The sequence below is a fragment of the Chelonia mydas genome, chromosome 6, assembly GCF_015237465.2.
Source record: "Chelonia mydas isolate rCheMyd1 chromosome 6, rCheMyd1.pri.v2, whole genome shotgun sequence".
Lineage (NCBI taxonomy): Eukaryota > Metazoa > Chordata > Testudines > Cheloniidae > Chelonia > Chelonia mydas.
In genome coordinates, this window is record NC_051246.2 from 109,636,784 (window position 1) to 109,654,767 (window position 17,984).

General features: G+C 41.5%; 1 protein-coding gene across 3 annotated transcripts in view; it reads right to left on the minus strand.

The window, feature by feature from the left end:
• DEGS2 (delta 4-desaturase, sphingolipid 2) overlaps positions 1-17,984 on the minus strand; it is a 30,820-nt gene continuing 12,836 nt past the window's right edge. Inside the window, exons 2-3 of one of the 3 annotated variants that reach the window (XM_037900942.2) lie at positions 10,974-11,716; positions 1-488 (exon numbers count right to left, since the gene is read on the minus strand). In XM_037900942.2, coding sequence (XP_037756870.1) covers positions 342-488; positions 10,974-11,716 — 890 coding nt within the window. In that variant the 3' untranslated portion in view covers positions 1-341. Of the gene's footprint in view, positions 489-4,461; positions 6,041-6,240; positions 6,804-10,973; positions 11,717-17,984 lie in introns of those variants that run through there. The other 2 variants (XM_043548412.1, XM_043548411.1) reach the window with 2 other exon arrangements.

A 17,984-nucleotide genomic window follows, 5' to 3' on the forward strand; every position in this document is an offset into this window, starting at 1 on the left:
TCCTGATGAAAAGGGGGAAAAAAATGTTTAATATGGATTTAAAATGTAAAAGTTTCACCAAGGTACAAAGGATGGTGAATCTATGTAGCCTCTGCTATAAACATACATGTGTGATATCCTGCCAAAGAGCAATGTTACATAAGCAAAAATCCTTTTAATAAAAGTTACAGTATTCTAAAAGACAGTGCCTGTCGTTTGCTTCAATATTTTATCACCTTTAGTACTACAGAAAAGGTAAGTGCGTAGAAATATTACTTCAGATCATTTTTTAGCTCCGAAAACTCAAGTTCACAAATTTTGGATTTTTTTTAAACATTATTAATGAAGACACTAAAGCAAATCTATTGGTTTTCTGTTGCTAGTTTGCATATTCTCTTAATCCGTGAGTAAGGACCAATGGTGTCATCAAAAACAAAATCCCAAAGAACTCGAACCCAAGATTGGTGCTGAGGAAGGTTGTCATAATATTCTGCTGCTATCTTCTTCACCTGAAAAGAACAAGAGACCCATTTAACCAGCATTGCATTGTCAGGGGTTCTTCTGTATCTAGTTTAGATTGCGTCTTGCCCACTGTAACTTTAAGATCCACACCATTAAGTCTTTCAGTGAAAAGCATCCCATGTCATAATCTGCTGAATGACTATGAATGATGTAGCATTTTTGACAACTATTTCTACTGGAAAGAAATGTTGAACTAGAATTCCATATTTTCCTCTGGAGTATTTTTGCACACAGTGTTTGGTAGTCCACTTTATATGACTGAAATACTCCAGCAACAGCCTTGCTTGCACTGGAAATAAAAAAATATTACAGAAACCAAAGTCTTTTTAGCTGTAGCATCTAAATTCTGCACCACTTCAAGTTTCCCCATTTAATAGTTGCTGTTAATTTAGTCTCAAACTAATCTGGCATCCTGTTAAACTTTCCAGTAGACATGGGCCTGATAAAGAATTCAGGGATGTTCTGGTTCTAGAACTTTGATTAAAAAAAAAAAAACCCAAAAAACTGATCTGTATCCAGAGCCAGTTGGAAACTTCATAAGGAGCTCCTATGTCCAATGGACAAAACCAACTGTTTGGTCCAAACATGCCCCCAGAATTTGAAAAAAAAAAATAAAAATATATGGCTCTGAATCTAATCTTTGTATTTTGGTTACACGGGACTAGAATTCAGCAGCCAGAACTAAGTCTTTTATGAGGAGGGAAGGGATACATGGATTAGTCTGATTCATCATGAGAACAAGGCGTTGTTTTGAGCTATCAGGACTCCATCACAGCATAATTCATGCATTTTGTGCCACCCACTTCTGAACATGATTAAGGGTTCAAGAACAAGTGGCAAGTCCGTGAAAGATCAAACCAGTTCAGAAGACACACTGAGTGCCGCTTGGCCACAGTTCTGTTTCTCCCTGTGCGCCATTACTAGCTGGTATTGTAGCTGCACACCTGATCTCAGAGTGACAGAAATTCACCTTGCCTGCTCTCAGAAGTGCTCTCTCTAGTGCCGTAGGTATGTGCAGGCTGCCCTTCCCATATAGCGGAGTTTCCGTTTGGGGGGCTGTAAACCTTAAGTGACAATATCTGAACAAGTTTTTTTTAAATCATTTTAAAGATTTTTAGTGGGACAGGACGACATCTGAAGTGTAGTTTGGGCAGGGAGTTGGTTTTGCAGGCGGGAGGGACAGCCTGAAAAGGAAGAGATTTCAAGAACTCATGGAATTGGGATGCTATAGCAACACAGTGGTGATACAGTTGCTATTACCAACCAACAGCTCAGCACTCTGTTTCTGCACGTACTTGAGTGTAGCAGCAAGTGACTCAGTGGAGCTGCTCTGCATTTGCACAAACCTGCCAAGATTATTCTTACCTGGGCAGATTTTTATTTTTTTAAATTGAACTCAGCCCTTTAGACAAACAAGGGCCATAGTGCCCCAGGCAGAGTAGTGGAGCTGAAAGCAGATTTCCTTCCAGAACATTGTTTACCCAGTATTTAAAAGCCAGCGAGGTTGTTAAATGCAATAAAAATTCCCCCATCCCTTCCCCCATTTAAACTTGGGCTTTTATGAGCCATTCTTCCCATAGAGCCATTTATATGCAAGTTTTTGACCTTCAGTGAAAGAAACTCAGATAAAGTTAAAGTGTAAACCAGTGTTAGTCACACTGTAAATTCATTTACCTGTTTTTATACTTCTCCTCTAGCGTGAATTGTGTAATACAGTCCCAACACCCAAGAAAAGAGGAAGTTACTATGTTAATAAGGACTTGGATGAACAGTGCTATATAAATGCAAGGGCTGAAAGCAATCCACAAGCCTTACGAACAATACACACACCTCCCATGAGATAGGGTATTGTTCCAGGACACCAGGGTTAAGACCCAGTTCTGGTTATCACATTCTGCCATCTCATAAAATGCCATTGTTTCCATTAGAAAATATTTTTCACAACCTATTTTAAAGCTATTGTGAAGGGCTGATATGCAGTATTATAACAGTTCCTTCATTTCACCCTAGAGATGGTGACCATGCCAATGTTCCCTCTAATTTTTAACAGGCCATGTGCACAAAAAAAATTCTGTATGCACAGTGTTTCGTGGTGTGCATGTGGTTTAGGATCTGTGCTTGTGCACACACTCACAGCTTAGAGGGAACAGTGACCATGACCCATATGTGGTATTCATGTATCAGTTCAGGAAAGGGTGATTGTATGGGTAAGGTACTGGCCTAGGACTCTTGAGAGCTGTAGTTACACTCTGGTTCTGCAACAAACTCCCTGTATGACCTTAATCTCAAATCATACTCCCTGTGTGCATCAATTCCCATCCCCCATTCTGTAAAATGGGATAATCCTTCATTTCCCCCTGTCTTGTCCATTTAAATTGTAAGCTCCTTGGGGCAAGCCTCATTATGTGGTGTCTACTAAATGGAGCCCAGAGCCCAAGCCTCTAGGTGTTACTGCAATACAAATTAATAGTTACATTGGCAAAGCACACTGGGATCTTCTGGGAAGTGTAAAATCCTTTAAGACTATTAGATCAGCTCCCTCTCCACTGAAATATAGCCACCACCAGAATGGAAAAGCAACTGCATATGATGGTTAGTGAAACTAGAGAGAGAATTTTAGGTATCAATTAATTAGAATCAATTAGGTAAATTGATTTGGCCAGGATACCAGGGGAACATCCTTACTCTTGCAATACTATCATGGGCTTCTTTTTAAATGGCCCTGGATAATCAGGAGCTTGGTTTTATGTCCCATCTGAGTCTACATTTCTAACAGCATATTTCTCTTCACCACTCCTCCTTCACCCTAGTGCTAAGGCAGCGGTTCCATAAAGACTGAGTGCTATCTATGGAGCATCACCACCGCTTCCTGAAGCACTGGGATTTTCCTCTGCCTGCCATGTGGGTATGGGCACAGGCTGTTTAATTTTCAACAGGCATCAAGCTCCTCATTGTATTGTTCTCCAATCCCATGGTTAAGCATCCTGCTATGTTGACAGACTCCTGCCCATGTTTTGAAAGGAGCTGAACACAGCTGGCTTTGTTCAACAATCAGTTTAAATAGCAACTCTCAGGCTGTCTACACTACACAAGTTGAGTGTGCCCAGAATTGTATCATCCCTTAATATGCTCCTAACGTCTCATGTAAGAGTGCCCTACAGTTTATAAGCACACCAAATACGGGTTCAGTAAAATATGCTTCCAGCAAAGTTAGAGCCCAGTTTAGTGCTAACTAGATTTAGGCTGGAACAGTTTAATGTGAACAGCACTAATGAGTCAGAAAGTTTTCCCAATGTTGTCCCACTCTGCATGGGGAAGGAGGCTTTATATCTCCCAGAGTCCCACTGTTTCTGAGAGCAGAGCCAGGCTCTGCAGGATTGGTACCCAGGGGACATACTAAAATGATTTAGAGCAGCCCCACTGTGGCTGTAGGGCAAAATGGCACCATGAGTTGGCAGGTCTACCGTGGACCCAGCTTGTGCATAAAGCAGTTCCATCCCACCAGTTCAGTTAGGAAGGGCAGTCCTATAACTGACCCCAGGGCACGAATAGCAGCATCAGTACACCTCTGGGACTGGTACCAATAGAGAGTGAGAATGAAGCATCGAGCTTCGGAAACCTTACCTTAAAATATATCTGTTTGAACAGTAGTATTAGATTTAAGGAATTATCTACAATGCCAACATTTCTTATTGGAGGATTAAAGTTCATGATATCTGTATACCTAGACACTCGACTTCCCTGCTTTTTATCCAGCACTTACAGATTGCAGATGTACCATACTCCATGTCCTAAACATTGATTAGCTAGTGTCTGGAAAACACCAGCATTCTGAGGGTTAAGTCTCATGGCCTGTTTCCTGTATTGTGACGTACTGGAAAGTGCACTGAAATAAAAGCACTGAAGTTCTGTGCAGTTCTGCTTTGTAATGTTTGTTGATGAACTACCCGTATAAAGAAATCCAATATGAAAACAGTGAGCATGTTTAGTTGTCTATGCTAACAGCATCACAAAACATGAACCGTGTACATTGATTTAGACATAAGGAAGCGTATTTTAATGCAAGTTTTATTTTAAAACCCTAACACTGACAGATCAGCAAACTGAAGTTAAATTGCTATTAAATGTACTCTGGCCTGATAATGCAGATAAGGACAGGTACCCTATAATAGTTATCTTTCCAGTCACTTAACGTCTGCTATAGTATTACTTGAGGGCAGTAGTCCACAGTATTAATTTCATTTGATTGCATTACCATTATCTCAAAGAAAATGGAGGCATTGTGATTAAAGTATAGGACTGGGAGTCAATGCCTGACTCCTATTCCTGGCTGTGCCACTAGCTTCCTGCATTATCTTGGGCAAGTTACTTTACATCTCTGCCTCAGGTCCTGTCCTCCCCAGTCTGTAAAATGGGTATACCAATACTCCCTTCCCTCAGAGGGCTGGTGTGAGGCTTAACTTGTTGGTGTTTGTAGAGTTTTGATACCTTCAGGTGGAAGGCACTACAGCAGCCTGAAGCATTGCCCTAATGTCTACAAGAGGCTGGATAACTAGTTGGCAGGTGGTATGTTGAGGCCAGTGCTTATCATCCTAAGCTGTACTGTGCTGTTGTTTGCTTGTGCTCCCCCTTTAACCAACTGATGTCTCTTCTCTTAAAGTGCTTGCAAGCACTGAGACAGGGACTTTGTTTGGTTTCTACAGCACCCAGGCACCATAGGGTACAGGGCTATAACTGGAGCTCTTAGACGCCACTGCGATTCCAGTGCTTTAGTACAGCTGTATTCATCACTTTCCAAAGTAAGTGCTTTAGTAGTGCTGAAAGTCTAAGGAAAGAATAGGAGGAGGAGGACAAGGACATCATAAGCTAGCTGTGAGCAACTGGATAGTTCTAAGGTATGTGTAAAAATACAAAACTGTAATAAGCCAGCTAATTCCACTGCTTCTGCTGTCAATTTAACTTGTGCTTCAAACAAGCACAGCTACTAGAGTTATTCTGAGGCTGTCAGCCTAGGAACTCTGGTTTCACACCCTGCCCAGTACTTCCCCCTCAAGTTTTATGAATAACTTCTTTGCCTCAGGTAATACCCAGTGTAACAGTGGATCTTTTTTTCTAATGCTAGGGGTGGGAAAGACTTGCGTTATCCTTTGGAGCATTTTTACAAGGGTGTCAACTCTACAGATAAGCAGAATGGATCTTTCTTCCCCTGGTCAGAAAAGAATGCAATATTATTAAATTTGACAGTGAAAAAAATTCACACAAAGACTAGCCAGCCTTGAGCAGAACATGTTTTTCTTCAAAACTGGTACTTCAGGACAGGATACTAATTTCATGGTGTACAAGAAAAGCAGTCATCCCACAGCTCATTGAAGGAGGAAAGGAGTTCTGCTGCCATCATAGGAGGCTCCCATTTTAACGGCTACTAGGTTACAGTATAGCCTAATGTTTTCTGTTTCTATTCAGAGATCTTCTGAGGGTCACACTGATACAGGTTTTTCCAATGGCAAACACGTTGCTTGGGACATTCTGAATGAGCCATCTGTGGTAGATGAAGCTAAATATCAATTTCTGATAAACAAATGAAAGTGCAGTACAAGGTCCATTTATTCCCTCATTTCCCCCATTATGTACGAGACCTGATCATACTCAAAGAGCTCCCATTTTGTACTTGCTGATAGATAAAGCTATAGATTCTACATCTAAAGGACCAACTATATTAGAGGATTTAACAATTCCAAGGTTAAGCACTGCAGTTAAGTAGACCTAATGAAGTAAGTTTTATCTGAATGTGGTAACATTTCTTGAAATTTTATTCAAGAAATCAGTACAATTTTTCAACCATCAATACAGCAGAGTGTTTTGAGGGCCACTCATTCCATCCTAGCCTGTCTCCTTTAAGTGAGCCAGTGCAGCGTGTGCACAAAATGGTCCCTCCAACTGTTGCAGTATTGTGCATTGAGATATATCCCATAATTTTATCACAGCTCCCTGGAGCAGATGCAGCATGCATTTGTTAGTCTTTGATCTATTGAACTGAAGGGTTTTTGTAGTGCCCAAAGCCCTGAATGCTTATTAATATAAAGCAGGTACAATATAACCACTCTGACTATATGCAATACTATATCATCACCTACATATTTGGCCTGTTCCAATGGCTCCTTCCATTGGTTGTCCTGCCCACAAAGCTACACAAGACTTTGAGAGCCAGGAGTTATTCCCTTGAGAGAGCTAGGTTTAAGCTCACTACAACTAGTCCAGCCACTGCCTTTGGACAGGGATGCTCCAGGTGGGTCAGGTGCTTGCTGTTAAAATAGAAATTAGAAACATAAAAATGTGTTTGCTAATGTTGTGAATTTTGTGCAATAGAGCTGGTAGAAGAAAACAAAACTAATTTTTGCAGGGAAAGTATATGTTTAAAGTTGGTCTCTAGCATTTTTGGTAACTGAAGAATGAAGGGAAAAGTTCAGTTTTGATCTTTCTAATTAAAGTCAAAAATTTCTACCAAAAAAAAAAAGTAGCTTGCAAAAATTTCCGCATCTGCCAAAAGCTATTTTCTGTCAAAGACATCCACGGAAAGTTCTCTGCCAGCTCCAATGTGCAATAGCTTTAAAAGTTTGTCATAATCACAACATATTCATTTCCTTCTCTTTACATCTCCTTCTAAGTTCCAAAAACCAGAGTAGTCCGTACACACTGACCTGCAAGTGGGACATGCTTCCAGACAAGTCCATGACTCCCAGCTAGTTTCACACCACCACCCCACACCTGCCCATTTTATATGGTGTCCTCCTCCCCCTGGATTTGTCAGTGAAGAGGTGGGAAGAGGCACCAGTGGTTGTTTGAGTGCCATGAAGAGGCAGGGGTCACATTACTGTTTTTGTAAGTGTCCCTTTTTCAGGTCTCACTAGTCTGGAACACGTGCCTCACAGCCAACCAGAGGCCCCCCCCCAGCAGAAGTACACACATTCACTTATGGAATAACACTATTTTGTTTGTGTGTGCAGAATGTACTCACTAACCTTGCTCTGCTTGGCATTGCAGAAGCAGATATCTTTATAGTCACATTTTAAAGCATGATCAATAAAGGTAATTGCAATCAAAACTTTAAAATTAAAAGCTACTTTCAGGAAGGCTGTGTCCTGCATTCTTCTCATTGGAAGCAGGGAAGCTTTGAGGGAGCCAAGACCAGCTGAAGACTAACTTGACTGATTTTGGGTCTGTCACCATCCTACTCCAGGCACAGGTGGCAGAACCATCACTTGAAGGGCAAGAGCACTTTGGAGCAGGCATGGAAAGCCACTTAAAGAGTAACACCTGCACTTCCCCACAGACACCAGCACTGAAGTAGCTTGCATTGAGCCTCCACAGGGAGGAGGCATACACAAGGATTGCTCAAATTCAGTGTGCCCACAACAGTCATGGGGATGCTTGTGAAGTGTCAGGAGTACTTGGATGGACAGAGCATTTACAAGCATAAAGTGGTGCTTGAACCAATATGGAGAACACCAGAGTTCTCTGCAGTAAACAGTAGTAAAGTGGAGTCCATGCCATAACTTTGCCTCAGCTTCACCACTCCTTTTGTATCCTTCTCTCCTGTTGGCCTGTACACAAAGCCTCCAAATATTCCACATTTGAATCCCTTCCTAAAAGGGGTTCTTCCATAAAGCCCAGCATCAACCACCAAAGCAAGAAGAGCTGTTAGGCAACTTGTAACAAAACAAAGACCAAGGCAAAGCCATCCCTGGCCCTGGACTTAGGTAATCAACTCTTGGAAGTCTAATTTTAGACATATAAACATGGCTGGATTTTCAGACAGTGAATACTTAGCACTTTCTGAACATCAAGCCAATTTCATACATTCCAGTTTTGGGGACCTATAACTGAAGCATCTACAATCACTAGTCACTTTTGGCCTGTGTCTCTGAACTGTGTTTTCAAAGGTTCAAATAGATTCCAAGGCCAGAAGGGACCACTGATCATCTAGTCTGACCTGTAGAACACAGCCTATAGAATGTTCCCAAAATTATTCCTAGAACAGATCTTTTAGAAGAACATCCAATCTTGATTTAAAAATGATCAGTGATGGAGAATCCACCATAACCCTTGGTAAGTTGTTCCAATGGTTAATTACCCTCACTGTTAAACATTCATCTTATTTCCAGTCTGAATTTGTCTAGCTTCCTCTTTCAGCCATTGGATCATGTTAAAACTTTATCTGCTAGATTGAAAAGCTAGTTATCAAATATTCATTCCCCATGTAAATACTTTAGACTAATCAAGTCACCCCTTAAATTTCTTTGTTAAACTAAAAAAATTTAGCTCCATGAGTCTAACACTGTAAGACAGGTTTATAATTCTTTAAACGTTCTCACGGCTCTTCTCTAAACCCTCTCCAGTTTATCAGCAGCCTTCTTGAATTGTGAGCACCAGAACTGGACACAGTATTCCACCAGCAGTTGCACCAGTGCCAAATACAGAGGTAAAAAACTTCTTCTCCTAGGTTCCCCCGTTTATGCATCCACAGGTTTGCGTTAACTTCTTTTTGGCCACAGCATCACACTGGCAGCTCATGTTCAGTTGATTATTCCCCATGACCACCAAATCTTTTTCAGAGAGTTACTACTTTCCAGGGCAGAGTCCCTCATTATGTAAGTATGGCCTACATTCATTGCTCCTAGATGTGTACATTTACTTTGACCCATACTAAAATATTATATTGTTTGCTTGCACCCAGTTTACCAAGCTATCCAGATAGGTCATTAATTCAGAGCAATCTTATTTGCCACTCCCCCCCCATTTTTGGGTCATCTGCAACTTTATCAGTGATGATTTTCTTCCAGGTAAGTGTTAAATAGCATAGGGTCAAAAACTGTTCCCTGCAGGACCCCACTAGAAACATACCCATTCAATTATGATTCCTTGTTTATAGGTTTCAAAATGTAACTATTGGTTAGCCATTTTAAATGTGCACCATTTTATATTGTGCTAGCTTTTCAATCTAAATGTCATGCAGTACCAAGTCAAACCCCTTACAGAAGCCTAAGTATATTATGTCAAGACTATTACCTTTATCAACCAAACTTGTAATCTCATAAAAAAAGTCATTGTGACAGAATCTATTTTCCATAAACCCATGTTGATTTGCATTAATCACATTCCCCTCCTCTAATACTTTAGCAAGTCTCGTATCAGCTACTCCATTAATTTGCCCTGTTGTCTGTGTCAAGTTGGTAAGCTCAGTGAGGCTGAATCCAAGCCAAGCCCTCATGTTCTGTTCAGCACCAAACATAGGGTCTGCAGTTACACTTTACAACTCAACTGGTGATGTGATCACTGGACAAGTTCCACTTGATAAATTGCTGCTGTTTTTAGTTTACACAGAAGCAACCAACTCATTTTTAAGCTATTCACAGGTCCTGTTCAAGAACAGCCAAAGAGGATTTTGACACTAAATGTAAATAATCTGAGCCACCTCAGCATCTGGTATGCGGAGTAGGATGTTCCATTGCCAACTTAGTGTACGCAGCAGACACGTGGCCATCTCAGCTATCCCCATATACAGGAGCAGCGGAAGCTCTCGGGGGGAGGTGGGGGGGCAGCATGAGTGCCCAAACCATGGCCCTGTCCTCCCGCACAGTCCCTTCCCCACCCCTGAGGCCCCGCCCCTGCACTGCCCCTTATCATTTGGGAAAGTGGGGGCAGGCCATGGCCCCCTGGCCCCCCATTCCGGTGCCCCTGCCCATATATGAAGGGCACCATTTTAGACATAGATGTACCTCCATCCCATAAAAACCTACTCATCTATATCCACCATTGCACATATACTGTACTCCAGTGGTTCTCAAAGCTGGTCTGCTGCTTGTTCAGGGAAAGCCCCTGGCGGGCCAGACCAGTTTGTTTACCTGCTGCGTCCGTAGGTTCGGCCGATCGCGGCTCCCACTGGCCGCAGTTTGCCGCTCCAGGCCAATGGGGGCTGCAGGAAGGGTGGCCAGCATGTCCCTTGGCCCACGCCACTTCCCACAGCCCCCATTGGCCTGGAGCAGCGAACCGCAGCCAGTGGGAGCTGCGATCGGCCGAACCTACGGACGCGGCAGGTAAACAAACTGGTCTGGCCCGCCAGGGGCTTTCCCTGAAGAAGAGGCGGACCAGCTTTGGGAACCACTGCTGTACACACCACAATAAGCTGAAGAGGCCGAACTTAGGAAGTTGAAGAGTTGGAACTCTTAGGTAATGTTTTTCCATGCAAAAGAAATCATATTGTTAAACCCCCTTGCACTGTTTGTGTGTAAACCTCCCCCACACACACACACACTCCCATTTCTGGCTCTAACTTCTATTTTCTCCCACAATGGCCTTTTGGTAGGTTGAAAAATGTGCTTTAGCCTTAGTTAAAAGTGGCTATTGCTATAATACACGCCATTCCAAATTAAACTGCTCTAGCAACTTTTACAAGGATCCACATATATGCTTACCATTGGCAGCTTGCATCCAGGAATGCTAGGGAAATCATGGTGCTCCATGTGGTAGCCTGCATTAAAGGTGATCCAGTTGAGAGGTCCATAATAAGAATAGGTTTCATAGCCTTTTAAGAACATGTAATGTTCTGCTATGAAGTGCCCGGCAATAGGATGCAAACCCATGCAAAGTAACGTGCCTGATATTAAATAAACGACAGGCTTCAGGCCCCATAGGTAGTAGATTATAAAATCAATAGAGAATTGTACCAGGGCATTAAATATTTCCATCTGAGTAACTGTTTTGGGGTTCACATAAAGAGGTCTCAGGCCATAGAAGAGTGGTTGGAGGATGAGCCAAATAAATTTCCGAAATGGAGTGCAAAAGAACCAGCCTTCGAAGTCAGTTGGAATATCCACATCCAAAGCGTCTCCACCAAGGTATCGATGATGGTCAATGTGGTATTTCTTGAAGGAGGCGGAGTAAGGAAGTCCAATTGGCAGGTTGGCAAACACTGCAAACCATCTATTCCACTTAGCCTGCTTGTTACCAAAGGCAACATTGTGTGAAATATCATGGATTGCTAGCGCCATTGAGTGATTGATGCAGCCCCCAAAAGCATAAGCCCAAAAGAAAACCCATTTCCAAGATAAATCTTTCACCAAGTAGCAGGCTAGAAGCTGTGTCAACACCATTCCAGATACAATCCATTTTAAGTGGGGATCTGGTCCCATTAGAGATTTAATTGTTGGATATTTGGCTGAAAGGGGGGAGAAAACAAAAACAAAAAAAACTCATTAAGTATCAGGAAAGTAAGCATGGTCACCACTTGCATTCCTCTCTGATTTCTTCCATTAAGTTTATGCACGGGGGCCTAGTCTTGCTGAAAGTAATGCACAGGTACAGAATTACTCCCATGTGGTGTGCATTAACCCTACTGAAAGAGTAGTTTCAAACACTGTTACCCTGCACCAAACCTCTCTTGAGCAAGTGTACAGCCCTGGTGTCTGGTCCTTGGTACCACGTGCACTGGGAAGTGGGATGGGAAATGTGTGGTTGTATCCTAAGAGCCACTAAAGTAAAAACTTAAGGAGCACCTTGTTTCAAGCGAGTCACTCCCCTGGCTACTTAACCTGATCTAATGGTCATTTCTCTGCTCTGGATAACAGCAGATTGATGGTAGACCCACAGAATGGACCCCAAAGTAGACAGAGGTGTTTTGACACCCACAAACCAGGGGTGCTAACAGGGGGCAGAACATTGGACACAAGACACATCCATAGAGAGTACTTTTGTGCTCTTTTGTACAGGCCCTAATAAGGGGGAAACCAAGCATTTTACTCATTAATCTGACCTTTTAAAAATCACCAATGGTTATATCAGGAACCAGTCCTTGTTTGCACTGACATAAGAGAAACCAATGTTATAATTATCAGGAGGAAAAAAAGGAAGGAAGGAAGATAAGTGGTAGATTTCCATATCTTTGTGTTCATTAGCCTTAGTAAAGTTACATACCAGGGACAGGTATGAATGCCACCCAGAAAAATCCATAATAACCTGATATAGCTCCGATTGCAATATCTTTCCATGGTGCTGTGAAGACAAAGAGCTAAGACATCTATTTATCCCCCAGGCTAGTTCAAGATTGCTGCCTACAGAACATTTACTAATGCTCTGTCCAATCCAATTTGGAGTAGTTATGAATATATGTAGCTACAGCATTAGGGATCCATTACAAGACATTTGTTGTATGGTAGGAACATACTTTACATCTTTTATATCAGAAGTATTTGGCAACATACTCCTTCAATTGATCAGGGTGTCCTATTTAGCACTTTACTCTTTTGGGTGCATACCTATAAGAAGTTCTATTTTAGCTGCTAACCCTCAATTTACACAACATGATGGGATAGAATTAGTGTGTAGTCAAAGATACTGATGGTGCTCAGCATTTCTAGTTAATACTAGCTGTTGGGGAACACTGAAACCCTTGGATGAAGGTGCTCTATAAAGGCAGAGTATTTGTTACTTTAAGTGCCCATAACAGGAGCTGTGGATATTCATGGAGCATCATGCACTTTAACATTGTCACTATTGAAGAAAAATAAAGAAACCACCGTATGTTTTACATAAGGATCATGAATTCAGATTCTTCCAGAAGGTATTACCCATTCTATAAGTTATGATTTATTCTTTACAACAAAAGAATCAGATTAGTTTGACTAAATATATTGTGGGGAAATCTTGGAATCTCTACTCATGCTCTTGTTTGGGAGCCGGAGGGTTGATTGGGTGGGATTAGGTCAGACTGACTGAGGATGAAGAGGAGTTAAATTAGTAACTCAGGGTTAGAATTGGTCTCTGCAACCCAGTAACATCTCACAGTGGCCAATACCATACGCTTCAAGGAAAGGTGCAAGAAATTCTACAGAAGGCAATTATAGAATGAGGTTTTATATCCTTATTAGATAGGATAAAAAAAAAAAAAAAAAAACACACCACACACAACTCTGGATGTTCTCCCCCATGCCAATAGTCTGATTTTGAACCATAAGGAGCTTTTTGTTTCAAGATATCATGCAGCAATCAATTCATAGGTTACTTATGTAAAGATGTATTTCCTTTTATCAGTTTAAATATGTTCCCTTCTGGTTTTGTTGAATGTCCACTTGATTTACAAGACGAAAAAACCACAAGAATGTGCAATTTACTTTTTGTGCCCCATTTCAATATAGCCTCCTATTAGGTCCCTTCTTTAAAGAAATCCTATATCCTTTCCAGTTTTTCCTCACATGGGAGTCTATGTCCTTATCACCCATCTTTGGGGGCTTTTGTTTATGCACTATACATGTTAGTAAGTATAACTCACATGGGGAAAGTTACAGGATCAATTCCTTTATCTGGGAACTGAGGCTGCAAACTGTATTTGTGTTCACACTGGGTGATGGGTGAATTTTTATAATTAGACAAGTAAAATGTCATCTGACCATTACACCACATTTGCTATTTCATGAAGGTGTGGAACAGTGCTGCTCTGGATACTGTAAACATCGGAGGCAATGCAAATAAGTTCTGTGACTTTGCAGCAGTGACAGGTGTAACATATACAGGATATGGAAGTTTTGTACTAAAATAAAGATTCAATTAAATAGAAAAGTGAATTTTCATAATCTCAGTAATTCAGTATTATTTATAATGTGGAGGTTTCCAGAGGCCCCATTGTGCTGGGCACTGTACAAATACATAGGAAGACGCACCCAGCCCTGAGAAGCTTGCAACATCACTTTTTTTATTCCTATTACCAAAGTACATATGAGCCCTAGTTACAGACTAGGGCCCCATTGTATTATGTGCAGACATGCTAAACCCCCTATGTTTCTAGGGGGGGAAGAGACATGCAGAAATTGGGCTTGTTTTTGGGCTTAATTGGCTTGTGAGTTGCTTGTTGGCTAGTTTTTGGCTTGTAGCTTGTTGCTTTTTCTTTTTTATTGGCTCCTGGCAAGCAGAGGCAAGGGGGGGGGGCAAGCAGATGCAGGGAGGGGGGAAAGAGTCAGGGGTGCACAGCGGGTCCACCAGCCCCAGACTGCATACCGCGGGAATCTAGTCACAGACTGTAGGGGTTCTTAGGGATTGGCTTGTTTTGAAATGGGATTAGCTTGATTTTTGGCTTACTGTGAAAGTCGGGGTGCTTGTTTACCATGTGAAAGTTGGCAACTGATCAGGTGCTGTATAAACATACATAATTAAACAACTGCCACATTCTTATTTCAGATGAAGTTAGTAGATTTATTTTAGTATGCATGGGATCATTTCTCAATGCCCAGCCAGCGAGCAGCATTTAAGACAAGGCCTTCACATAACATCTCATCCTGAAGGATGGCATCATGTAGTCCTTTGGTCAGATTGCCCACTGTAGGCATTAAACCACATACAGTGCATTTCTACCTAACAAAAACACCCACAGGAAAAATGTCTACTCATGTATTCAAAGGAAAGCATCTCCTGAATAGTTACACAATTCAGATGCTTGTCCATTATTTCAAAGCCATTTAGTAGCTTAGAGTATTTTTACATACATATTTAAAAGATAATAGAATAGTTGACCCATTGTGCAATATATGATACCTTGCACTAGAATGTAGGCACCAACCACATCTGAAAGCAACATTTTCTGATCAAGCCATAATGATTGTATTGAGAGATTCAGTAATAAGTACAGAAAAGAGCTTGCAGTCAATACAAGTACCTTACTATCTGTATAAATTTAGCTTAGGAACAAGATTGTGGTTAATTTCAGGAACACTGTACATGAGAAACCCTGAAGTAAATACTGGCATAATAGTTAATGGCACAGAAAGACTGTCCTTAGGTTAATACTGCCAAACATTTGTTGACTAATTTTCACATACCTTTTAGTCTCCTATGCCATTATTGCACTGCCAGAAAATAATAGAATTGAAAAGAATAGCTGAGATTTCTAGGCTTGCTGTACTGACATACAGTTGGGGGGGGTGGGGAGGGGAGAAGGGGAGATAACAAGGCTCTTAAAAAGGCCTCCTGGTTCACGAGAGCAGCACATGCTAAGTGTTCATTACTTTGTTGCTCAGACATATGCAAAACATCATGGCACATGCTAATGAGGCTCAAACTTTAATATAAAGGATAAATTTCATCCCTTAGAATAGTCAATCATAATTTATAATTGCAGTTTAACCATAACTAAACGACGACATGCAGATGAATGAGATCCACTGACTGAGAAGAGCTATGTCAAAGTGGGTGTTTTATACAAGGTCAACATTTATTTATGAATCAGGCTAAGGTATTCCAAAAGGCATAGGAAGACAAAACTTAAATGTTTTCACTTGAAAAAAGTAACACATATTCAGAGCCTGGGATACTACCATGATAACTTTTCATGGATGCCTAAGTTCTTTGGCCTGTGTGGGCTAACAATAGCTATCAGCCCTTTGTGTGTCCTAAACAGAAACAATAGTTCTTTAAGAAAATCTCATAAGGCTACTTGAATTGCTTGTGCAGCACTACAGGTAGGAAAACTCATTTTAATGGACATTTCAGCCCTTTGTTGTAGCACAGCAACTTAGTAAAGTATCCTTAATGGTAGGTGGTATTCTTAGTACAGACAGAGCAAGAGTAGCTCCAGGGGATGCTGGTCAGAGCCTATCTCAATTTGCTTTTTGCTTAAAAAGGGCTCATACAGTGTGAAAGGCTGTGAATAGTTCTAGAGGTAACAGATCTTTTAACACCCTGCAGCATTTTTGGCTCAAACATATAAACAGCACTGGACTAGAGTCTGAAACCCTCACTAGAAAAAGTGACTAAACACTGACTACTTGCATTGCACAATGGAAGTAAGGGAAGGTTGCACTGTGTTGGGATGGTGCCACATTGGTGTGGCCATACTAAATGAATGGTGTAGCCATACTAAATGAATGGTGTAAGAACATGGCTTGACATGATTGAACTGCAAAAGAGAATTTTGGGAGCAGTATCCTTCTCTTAGCATCAGGCAGATGCCAGAGGTGAAACTTACTGCCTCCATGCTGCGTTTATGATCGATACTGATCTTTGAGTCAGCAAATATGTCCACTTGAAAGCAAACAACACATGTAGAACATCTTGAGTGGAGCCTGGGCTGACCAGGGCATCTCGACCCTGTTGAAGGACATCACGCAGGAGGCTGAAGTGAATGATTGATAAGGGAGTGAATGTGTGGTAATTTTCAGTTGGCACCACTCTGCAGTCTCCTCCTAAAGTATTAATTGGGTAAAAATTAGTAGCCACACGCCCACTGGGCATGCTTTTAAGACATGTGACTCCTTTGAGGACGTAGAGTATAAAAATCAAGCAAATTAAATTACTGTTGAGGGATTCCTTAATTAACACTTAAAGAAGCAATGCTGCTAGACAGAGTAGCCAAAACTCTGCTCCGTGGGCTCAAGTAGGACTGAGCCAGAGGGGTCTCCAGGCAGCCAAGGCCTTGCCTCGAGGGAATCCGAGACAGACCAGAGGGCTGAGGAGACCAGACCTGGAGAGAAGAATCTGTCCATAGAATTGGTAACCACTTTCTCTGTTTGCCAAGCAGGAACTGCATGAGGCTAGCACAGAGCCTGTTTGTGTATGTTTGTGAAAGAGAGGCTCACTAAGAGGAATGTATGCTCTTAATGTCTAACATAGGAGTTATGTGCTTAATGTAACCCTTTACCCCGCATGTGTAATTTTTTCTCAAATAAACTACAGTGTATGCAAGATAATTACTGTGGACCTTTTTCACTGGTATGACAGTAATCTGCTCCACTGGGAGCCATTAAAGATCCATTCAGGGGTAGTAGCCCCCGGTGCCAACCACTGCACTTTTAGAATGGAGACATCTCCTCCCTGCAGAGCTACCTGCCATTTTGTATTCAAAGGTAGCCTCCTCCAGGCACTGTGCTCTTTCATGGACACCTTATTTTTGTTTTGTAGGGTTCCCTTATGCAATGAAGGTCACTGATTGAGAGTAGATGGCTGTTCTTTGTGTATGGGAAACAAAACATTTTGTAATTATTTCTTTTAATAATCTAAGTTACTAGCAACAAAATTAAGGACGTTTACCCTAAAAATACCCCTTTAAAAGGTTCAGACTGAGGAGTATTAGTAGGCTACAAGTCATTAACTAGTGGTTGCTCACTGAGGTCACCCCAGTCAAAAACGGTTTTGAAAATACTGTAGCACATTAGAGTCAGTCATCTTGTTACATGAATGTCATATGTGAAACTTGTGCTGTGGAATTAGTCTTCCCATATCTAAGACCCCTCAGCCAAATAGGTGCAGGGCAGGATTATAGCTATACAAAGAGATTTCCAATTACAGTTGGAGAAATCTTTTTGACATGGCAAGAAATAAATAGCGGATAAAACCTACTAATATTGGCAGAGGCTACTGCTCTGTGCTCCCTCTCTGCATCTAGAATGGCAGTTGATCTCTTGCTCTGGGCTCCCACTAGTGTTGCCTCAGAGATCTGAGCA